We start from the raw sequence: 9,991 nt of genomic DNA, 5'->3' as shown, positions 1-9,991 counted from the left end.
TTTAAAACCCCTCGCTTTATGATTTGAACCTTGCCCTGCGCCCTAGCCGAAGCTCTGGGCAGAGCACGTGCTGGGCCCACTAACATATGGGCTTTCGAGTGAGCCCATTATGGGTTTGTTTGGGCCTTGCCACGTGATGGGCCCACTAACATATGGGCTTTCCAATGAGCCCACTATGAGTTTGTTTAGGCCTTTTGAGTATCTAATCACGTGCGCTGTAACCCACTCTTCCAATTGCAACTTTAATTTTTATGTCATTGTCCTTGTCGGTCAATTTTTTTTTATTACTTTTATTTTATAATTCCTTCTCATTTATTCACAAATGATCTCTTAATTAATAATATATATCTTAATTAATAAAATTATAATAAGATTAACAAATTATACCATAGAGGCGTAATAATTTGTATCCATTTAACTTGCGGGCTACACGAAGATTTCCTATTTAAACGAAGAATGGGAGAAAATTCTGCTTGTTAGATAATTGGGGCCCGAGATATGATTAGATTCCCCATTCCTGTCCCTGCCCAATTTACTGACTCTATTAAGATATGATATTTTGAGAATATATTTTAATAATTAGTTATGAAGTATATCTTATATACTCGGGTAATATATTTTTTTTATCTATGAGAGTTGTTAGTAGTATATTTTATCTTATGATTTGATTACCCAGATATTTTATAACTAAGATTTAGTTAGTTATATATTTTCTCTGATTTTTAGGTATTAGTTGATAGTTTGTATCATATTTAACCAGTTAGGCAACGGAGATGGGAAAGGGAAAGTCCCCGCCCATATGACATTTCTATTATCAATCGATTTTTTTTAGTTTTTCAAAGTAAATTAATGAACATGAGATAAATACTTAGCTAGAATTGGGAACATGATGTTGCAAGTTCATAACATTTTATGCATAAACCATCCTCTTACACATCATCAGCGAGTTACAAGTACACAATTCAATCAATATACGTAATCATCATCGAATATCATGTAATTGTTGTTCCTCCTCGGCCTATCTCTTTCAGCCTGCTGCTAAAGTTGACAAACAAATCACATCAGGATCAAACTCCATAGATAATATGTTAAGTAAATGCATGAACAAACCTTGTGCATAAGCCTTTCAAAAGCTTCAGTTCCATGTTGTTCCATGTACTTCTCAGCAGCAGTTAAAACATCATCTGGGGCACTGAAAATTTCTTTGGTCTTTTGAGGGATATACCATAGCGTCGAAGTTTGTGGGTTCATATAGTATGGCCTAATGAAGTTCTTGTAAACGTGTGCTGCTCCATTGAAGTGTGGTAGCACCAACCAGCTCATTATTATCAGCTTCATGTATGGCCAAACCGCAACCCTGGAACAAGAATTAACCTATTAGGAACCACGACTCTTCGTAATGGTATGATATTGTCTACTTTGAATCTAAGCGTTTATCGCTTTGTTTTGGACTTCCCCAAAATGCCTCATACCAATGGAGACGTAGTTTTTACTTATAAACCCATGATTATTTTCTAAGTTAGCTATTGTGAGACTCTATTCCAATAATTCTCCTCTCGAACAAAGTACATTATAGAGCCTCCCGAGGTTTATGGTGGAGCCCTCGAACAGTCTCCCCTTAATCGAGACTCGACTCTTTCTCTGGAGTTCTCGAACAAAATACACAATTTGTTCGACACTTGAGTCACTTTTGACTACACGTTTAAGCCTCACAACTTCTGTGAGATCCCACATTAGTTGAGGAGGAGAACGAAACACTCTTCATAAGGATGTGGAAACCTCTCACTAGCAAACACATTTTAAAAACTTTGAGGGGAAGCCCGAAAGGGAAAGTGCAAAGAGAACAATATCTGCTAGCGGTGGCTTGAGCCGTTACAACTTCTTTGTTCGACATTTGAGGATTCTATTGATATGACTAAGTTAAGAGCATGACTCTGATACCTGATACCATGTTAAGAATCACGGATCTCCACAATGGTATGATATTGTCCATTTTGAACCTAAGCTCTCGTGGCTAACTTTGAGCTTCTCCAAAAGACATCATACCAACAGAGGTGTATTCCTTACTTATAAAACTCATGATCATTTCCTAAATTAGTTAACGTGAGACTCTCTCCCAACCATCTTAGCAGAGCCTACTTACACTTCTAGAACTTTGGCAAACGTGAGCTCGAAGAGAGTCATAAGTGAGTACAAAACCCAGTAAGTGAGCCATTGCTGGTCGTCCACAATTGACTTCGTCTCGATAGCCTTGATCGAAGCGTAACTATTATCAAAGAAAAACAACCCAATGTAGCTGTGAATTCAAATAAGGTTAATATAAAATTACAAACCCATTGGTGACTTACAGTGGATACACAAGACAAACCACTGGCCTGCAAAGTTGAAAGCCAGAGATCAAAACAAGTTAAAGAAAGGGCAAATTTTGAAAGCAATGGAAGGAAGTAGAAGGATTACAGAGCAAGAACATCGAAGTTGTTGGCCACGACTTGAAGAAAGTTCCCCGAACCCATGACCTGTAAAATTGAAACTAGGTTTGTTTGGTGTGGAAGAAATGGCTGTGGAAATAAAGGGGAGGTTGATGGATAGAGAAAGACGTAGGAGTAAAGTTTGTCAAAAAGGTGTTTTTGACAGTAGGGCTAATTGTCCGAGAATTATGGTACACGAGAAAAGAGGCACCGATTTTCAGTGGGTGCCTAATCTCCTCCGCCAATATACACTCTTACCACTCACCCATTGGCTTCGAAGTTCGAGACATTACCTCTAACGGTACATGAAAAGTAGACAATATCATATCATTGCACTGGTTCAATTCGTTGTTCTATCTATTTAATTGGTTTGATGGTTTAGTTGATGAATAAATGTTTGTTTTATCTACGACGACTTGGGAACAAGATAGAAATATCTTTGTCTCGTCAATGGTCAACGAGATTTAGTGATGAAAAATATGTGGTGACAGATGATGCCAAATATACGTAAGTGAGTATCAAATCAAAAGGGAGACATGGATATAAAAATGATAGGTGAAGTATAGTGAAAGGTAGAGCATATATTTTCCATTAATCTAAAAGTTGATTGAACTAATGATACTAATAATAGCTTATGAAGTAGTTAGCAAAAGGGTTTGTTGGTAAAGTTAATATTTTTAAGATGATATGATATTTTATGTATTTTTTATCCGCCCAAATCGAGGAATCACTTAGATATGATATAAAATGGGTTTTGTTCTATCGTTGATCATAGATTCTCTATGAACAATACGAATCGAAGTTTGAAAATATGGGAAGGAGTCCAGAAACCGTAACCCATAGAGGAGGATTTATTCAATCACATAGTTTGGTTTCCTAGAATATGGCATCCTCAAGACCTTCTATTTGATTGTATCAAAATGCTCGATGAATTGGGATTTCCCTATTGGACTAAGTCATTTCGAGGCAAACAGATCATTTCGGATAAAGAAGAGTTCGAATTGACAAAGAAGTAGCCCATTAAATAGAAAAACTTCAAAATCCCAACATTATCCTTCCCTTCTACAACTCATTGCTCCCTCCTTTCTTAAGTTTTACCACGTTCAAAAAAAACTCCAAATCAACACGATCATTACTTTCTTATAAACCATAGATTCATGCCAAAACATTGTATACATTTCGAACTCGATCGACTAATTGTTACGAGCATTTAGACTAATTCATGTCTAAAAAATACAAAAGTCCAGATATAGAAAGATATACGAACTTAAAATTCTCTACATGATCAGATGATAGATAGATATAACATTCAAAAACCGAAAATACTCACTTGGTTGATATTCATTTATATGATGAAAACATAGGCAGTTGCCGGCGGGGGGGAACACAAGCCAAATCCAAGCCTTTTTTTTTTCTTGTTTTTGGTAATCAAAAAAGCCTTAATTGCTTACCAAATCCATCGCAGCTACTATAATACTAAAGAAAATTGCAGTTTTAATGAAAACTCATACACACAAACCGCAAGAAACAACTATCACTCTTTTTTTTTTTTGGTGTATTTACTCAGAAAATCAATCACTAAAAGAAATAAATTAAAGAAAAAAGTATGTATTAGGATTGAAAAGCAGCAAGCATACATGTTTTTTGAGATGTGTTGTGGGTCTAAGATTGATCACGATTTGAAGTGGAATCATGAGCTTCATTCCCACTTTGATGAACAGCCGCCACTCCTCTTGTCGGAGACTCTGACACTGACAATCCCGGCATCGTTCTATAAGCACTCAGCGCTGCTAACATCCCCAAGTGGGTGTCGGTGGCTGGACCGCCGCCACTGCCACCGATCCCGGAACCCAACGGTTGGGCAGTTGGCAAAAGAGCCATTGGCGGTGGAAGATTCATGAAATGAAACCCGCCACTGCCACCAGCTGCAGCTGCTCCTCTGAACATACTGCTGCTACTCATCGACGGGAATGTCCACATCGGATCACTCGCTGGATTACTCGGATTCGTCATCATCCAAAATGTTGTCGGCACAGCCGTGCCGTGACTAGCTGGAATCGACCCGGAATTCGATTGAACCAAATAATTCCCGATTGGATTTTCCGATGAAGATTCCGACTGCTCCGGCCGCCGTTTTTTTCCCGCCTCAGTCAAATCAATTCCACCCTGATCGTGCTTGACATAATTGGGAGAGTTGAAATTCAAGAATGTAGAAGAATCATCCACGAGAGAATTACTCCGATCCCAAAGATCGGATCTTGTCCTAACAGCGAATTGGGTCGGGTTGAAATAGCTCGTCCGGAAGTGGGAAGGAGCGGAGATGGTGGAGCCGGAGCTACGAAGGGAAATATTAAGTGAAGTGAAATTCGCCGGAATTGTACCGGTTCCAGTAGCTGCAATTACGGCGGGCTCGGCTTGCTGTAGAAGCCACTCAATTGTTTCCCCGTCGGACTTATGGCCGAGTTCTCTAGTGAGCTGAAAAACCCTAGCAGCGCAAAGAGCCGGCATACGAATACGGCGACCGCGGCCGTCAACTTTGGTGTGGCGGTCTTTGGTGGTGGTCCTTTTGGGCGGGGGCTTGTTGGGTGAAGAAGAAGAAGAGGATTGAAGATTTGGAGTAGTGGTTGATGTTCCGTTGTTGGCGGAGGTGGAACAAGGGTGGTGTTCTTCTTTTTTCTCCAACAATTGTAATGGAAAATTAGGTCTTCGGATCCCATTTTCAGCATCCATGATCATAAGCGTAGACTGTTTGTCTCTTTTTTTTTGGCTACCAGTACATCTGTAGCTGACCCTTAGATCATATCACATAATGGCCTACTGGGTCTCTTTCTCTCTCTCCTCTCTCTCTCTCATGTATTTGTGGATCAGCATGGAATTCCTTTCAGATGGGAGCTGGCAGAGCTTTGTGTGTGTGTGGGTGTCTCAAAGTTTCCTCCTTTTTGATCCATACAAGAGTAAGAAAGAGAGAGAGAGAAGATATGGGAAGTGGGCAAGCTTTAAGCAACAAAAATAATGAGTGGGATTTCTGTGTCAACAATCAGACTCTCTATAATGATATTGATGTGATATTGTCCATTTTGAGCATAAGATTTCGTGACTTTGTGACTTTGCTTTTGGTGGAGATAAGATTTCTTACGTGTTTTATGCATTGAACTATGTTTAGATCAGCTCTTTGAGAAGTGAACAGAGCATTCTTTATAAGGGTGTGGAAACCTCTCTCTCTAGTAGAGTTGTGTTTAAAATCGTGAGATTAATGATGCTACAAATGATATCAAAGCTAAACATTGCGCGGTGTGTCAACGAGAACAGTGGGCTTCCAAGAGAGGTGGATTGTGAGATCTCATTATCAGTTAGAGAAGGGAACGAAACTTCCAAGAAGTAGATTTCACATCGACTGAAGAGGGTCAAACCCAATTTAAACTTATGATCTTCCTCTCAACCGTTTGATACGTGAGCACGAAAAGAGGGTGTGAAATTAGGGTTGTGTAATTGAAAAGGATTAGGTAGGATTGAACGTTCATTCTTGGAGATCATAGTTAATATGAAGGCATATAGTGGGATGGGTCCCACAAACAGGCAAGTCAAAAAACTAATAATTCTAGAGAGATAGAGATAGAGAGAAAGAGAGAGACTGTTAAAAGGAAGGTCATGAATTATCTAAATAACATGATGCATGTGGCTCCCATATCATTCCTATCATCATTGACATAATTTGCAATTGACACCCTTTTCCCTTTTCACTTTGCCTCTCAAGGGCTTCACCTTTTTCGTATTTCCCCTTCTCTCCTCGAGCTAGACACGGTTAACGGTGAGCTTGAGATATTACAAATGATATCGGAGCATTAAAAGGAGTAGACACGAAGAGACGGGCATTTGAGTATATGTTTGGTTTGGTGATTGATATAAAATTAAGAAGGGGCAGTGACATTGTTTGGGGAATCAAAGAAAGTGCATGGAGTTGAATCGAAAGGCGATGGGACAGGATAATCCTTTACCTTTTCTTATTATTGCTGTTTTTGTTCAATAAATTTTCTATCTTTACTTTTGAGCCATACGTAAACTCGGCTTTTCTCTCACCCATCTCTCCACCATCCAATTTGCCTTTCTTCTTTTTAAGTGATACGATGGGGGGTTTTCACTCTTCACAATCCTTTTTTCCAATAAACACTCATTTTTAGTATGGATCTTAGAGTAGAACGAAATATTTATCGTAAACTGAAAGGATAATGGCGATACGTAATAGGCTAAAACAAAAAATATTTCCTTAAAATGTTACAAATGATATAGAGCCAGACATTGAGTGGTGTGCCAGCAAAGACGCTAGCCCATAAGAGGGTGGATTGCTAGCGATAAGTTTAGGCGGTTATAAATAGTATAAAACTAGACACTAGGTGGTGTGACAGCGAGAACGCTGAGCCCAAATGGGGTAAATTGTGAGATCCCACGTCGGTTAGAGAAAGGAATGAAACATTCCTTATAAGAGAGTGGAAACCTCTCCCTAGTAGACGCGTTTTAAAATTGTGAGGCTGACAGCGATACGTAATAGGTCAAAGCGGACAAATGGTATTAGGGTCAGATACCGAGTGGTATGCCGATGAGAACGCTGGCTCCCAAGAGGTTGAATTGTGAGATCCCACATCAGTTGGAAAGGGGAATGAGCATTCCTTATAAAGGGTCGAAACCTGGATACATAACGGGCGAAAGCGAACAATATCTACTTGCGTTGGGCTTATAAACGGTTACAAAGGATATTAGAGTCAAACACTGAACGGTGTGCAAAGTAGACGTTGTGATATTACTTTAGGATTCCCATATCAGTCAGTGACAAACTGAATGAAGCTCAACTATTACTGGTGGTTGCTTGTTGGAGAGATGAGCAAATTTTGAGGTCCCTATCTTGCAAGCGAGGCAATGCGTTGAAGAGTTAATGTTATGTGAAATGTGGTCCTTAGAAATATCTTAAATGCTTTACGTGCAAAATGTTTAGATTTTGAATGAATTGTAGTCTAGTTTTTGTCATGTTGTTGGTGTTATTCAATATATCCCAATTTGAAAATCACACCAAAGTCAGCAGAGTTCTTGGGCAGAACGCTTCTTCTCTTTCCTTTCCTTTGTACTATGCATATTGATCTGCAGCTTTGAATATATTTCAGTTTGAATTCAGATACATCAGCTTTATTCAGTTTTTTAATCACTGTTCTAACAGTATCTTCCCTTAGATCTCTTTGAGATTACATTTCCAACCAAATACAATATAAGATTCCAATAGCTTACGGACGAAAATATCTCTCTAACATATACATTTTAAAACTGTGAGACCGACAACAATACGTAACAGGTCAAAGTGGACAATATCTTCTAGTGGTAGGCTTGGACTTTTACAAATGGTATCAGAGCTAGACATCGGGCAGTGTGCCATTGAGAACATTAGGACCGTAAGGGGGTGATTGTGAGATCCCACGTCGGCTATAGAGGGGAACAAAGCATTCCTTTATAAGGATGTAAAAACCCCTCCCTAACAGACGCGTTTTAAAAACGAGAAGCTGACGACGATACGTAATAGGTGAAAATGAACAATATTTGTTAGCGGTGAGTTTAGATTTTTACAAATGGTATCAAAACCAGAGACCGGACGGTGTGTCAGTGAGGACGCTGGACCCTTAAGGGGGTGGATTGTGAGATCTCACATCGGTTAAAGAAAGGAACAAAACATGAACGTCATGCCCCTAAGAGGGTGGATTGTGAGATCTCACATCGGTTAGACTATTTGTTACAAGATAGAAGAATCGTGTGCGAGGAAAAGCCGACGGGCAGAATTCGATCCAATACCCAAAGCACGTAAGGGTAAAAGACCCATGTGACTAATATTCTAAAATGTAACATAAAAAGGAGACACCATAAAGGGAAAAAAAACAACAAAAGAAAGGAAGTGAGACATGATAATATAACATTCCAACAACTAGCAATGAATGAATCATAAGCAACCCAAATGATGAGCAAGTCAATTTAAGAGACTAATCGTAAGATTAAACAACTTCCATTAAGGATAATCCATGGGAAGAAGAAAGGAGCAAGTGGGTTATGTTAGAGACAGTTTGCTAATATTAAGGAACATGGTTTGGTTTGGTTTGGTTTTGTTAGTGTTGTCGTAAGGTGTAGTGTACTTTGCAGAAGGGTTTTGGAGTGGTTGAACAAGAAAGATATGATTTTGATTATACTTTGGGGCATTAACACCAAAAGGCTTTGTCTCATGCATTGTCACTATAGGCAACGACATAATCACGTTGGGTGTGGATACAAACCTAAAAAGGACTCATCACAATCATGCTGTCTGAGAAAACCAGCTACCTCCTCCCTCCTCATATTAATTTCTGCCTCACAACACCTTTCTTTTTCCTTTTTCTTCATAAAGCTGCCTTCTCCTAACACATTTTTACCTTTTCCTTTTCTTTTTTTTAATCTATCCTAATCGACACTCATTACAACTATGTGTAAAGAAGAGCATCTCTTTTCTAAGAAAAATTATGCATTGACCCACGATCAACTAACATGACATGGTTGGTTCAAACATACCATTACCGTTCATAGAGTCCAAAGTTCAAAATTTTCACCTAGGATCAACTAACATGACATGTTTGGTTCAACTAGTTCAAACATACCACCACTGATCAAGGAGTCAAAAGTTCAAATCTTTCACCCATGATCAACTAGCATGACATGCTTGGTTCAACTAGTTCATACATACCACCACCGATTAAAGGGTCAAAAGTTCAAATCTTTCACCTGTCTATACCTGCTACACCAACTCAAAATCATTGCTACATGAGGACCATCCCGATCAAAGGGTCTAAAGTTCAAATCTTTCACTCGTTTATCCCAGCTAAAACGACTCAAAATTGTTGCTACACGAGAACCACCACCAATCAAAGGGTCAAAAGTTTAAATCTTTCCAAAGTCTATACCTGCTAAAACAACTCAAAATCGTTGCTACATGAGGACCACTCCAATCAAAGAGTCTAAAGTTCAAATCTTTCACCCGTCTATACCTGTTAAACCGTCTCAAAATCGTTGCTACATGAGGACCACCATCGATCAAAGGGTGAAAAGTTTAAATCTTTGACCGGTCTATACCTATTGAACCGACTTAAACTCGTGTTGAGGGGTAAAATTTTGGGGGAAAAAAGAAATGGCAATAAGTAGATGAGAAAGAAGTAATAAAAGGGAAAGTGGGATAATAATGTAGTGAAGTTGACAGGCAAGAGGGCAGCTGGAGAGAGTAGCTCAAAGTGATATCACGTGTAATGTTGCACATCTAAATATCTTGAACACGATGCCTTACCTTACATGAATTATTCATCCCTAAAAATAAAATAATTTATTTAAATTTTGTGGGAATGTTAGTTGTTAACAGGCCATAAATATTTCATTTTCGTACTGTTTTTGGTCAAGTCAATTTTCTTTTTATTTTTGCGATATAATATATATATATATATATATATATATATATATATATATATATATAT

General features: G+C 38.7%; 2 protein-coding genes across 3 annotated transcripts; both read right to left on the bottom strand.

Moving 5' to 3' along the window:
• Nucleotides 1-868: 868 nt before the first annotated feature.
• On the bottom strand, nucleotides 869-2,663 carry LOC111467434 (HVA22-like protein c). Of its 2 annotated transcripts, none has more exons than XM_023112329.1 (5): nucleotides 2,458-2,663; nucleotides 2,349-2,375; nucleotides 2,144-2,266; nucleotides 1,111-1,357; nucleotides 869-1,038 (listed from the first exon to the last, which is right to left on the bottom strand). In XM_023112329.1, exons 1-5 carry the CDS (start codon nucleotides 2,511-2,513, stop codon nucleotides 967-969), a joined length of 525 nt encoding a protein of 174 aa, XP_022968097.1. In that variant the 5' UTR covers nucleotides 2,514-2,663; the 3' UTR covers nucleotides 869-966. The 2 variants fall into 2 exon arrangements, with proteins under 2 accessions (XP_022968097.1, XP_022968098.1); XM_023112330.1 differs by having other exon boundaries at nucleotides 869-1,035; nucleotides 2,458-2,658.
• Nucleotides 2,664-3,771: 1,108 nt separating this feature from the next.
• On the bottom strand, nucleotides 3,772-5,442 carry LOC111467418 (transcription factor TCP15-like). Its single transcript, XM_023112304.1, has one exon. The coding sequence runs from the start codon at nucleotides 5,202-5,204 to the stop codon at nucleotides 4,131-4,133; it is 1,074 nt and encodes a 357-aa protein (XP_022968072.1). The 5' UTR covers nucleotides 5,205-5,442; the 3' UTR covers nucleotides 3,772-4,130.
• Between the last annotated feature and the right edge of the window lie 4,549 nt (nucleotides 5,443-9,991).

This window comes from Cucurbita maxima, unplaced genomic scaffold (genome assembly GCF_002738345.1).
Source record: "Cucurbita maxima cultivar Rimu unplaced genomic scaffold, Cmax_1.0 Cma_Scf00034, whole genome shotgun sequence".
Classification (NCBI taxonomy): Eukaryota; Viridiplantae; Streptophyta; class Magnoliopsida; order Cucurbitales; family Cucurbitaceae; genus Cucurbita; species Cucurbita maxima.
Note: the sequence above shows the minus strand (reverse complement) of the source record. Positions and strands in the feature narration are given on the sequence as shown.

What these genes read in the sequence shown, in the direction of transcription:
- LOC111467434 (XM_023112329.1), bottom strand. Translation starts at nt 2,513, where the DNA reads ATGGGTTCGGGGAACTTTCTTCAAGTCGTGGCCAACAACTTCGATGTT. An exon ending in AACTTCGATGTTCTTGCTCT is followed by an intron (nt 2,376 to 2,457) that starts GTAATCCTTCTA and finishes TCAACTTTGCAG; the next exon opens with GCCAGTGGTTTGTCTTGTGT. An exon ending in GTTTGTCTTGTGTATCCACT is followed by an intron (nt 2,267 to 2,348) that starts GTAAGTCACCAA and finishes CTTTGATAATAG; the next exon opens with TTACGCTTCGATCAAGGCTA.
- LOC111467418 (XM_023112304.1), bottom strand. Translation starts at nt 5,204, where the DNA reads ATGATCATGGATGCTGAAAATGGGATCCGAAGACCTAATTTTCCATTA.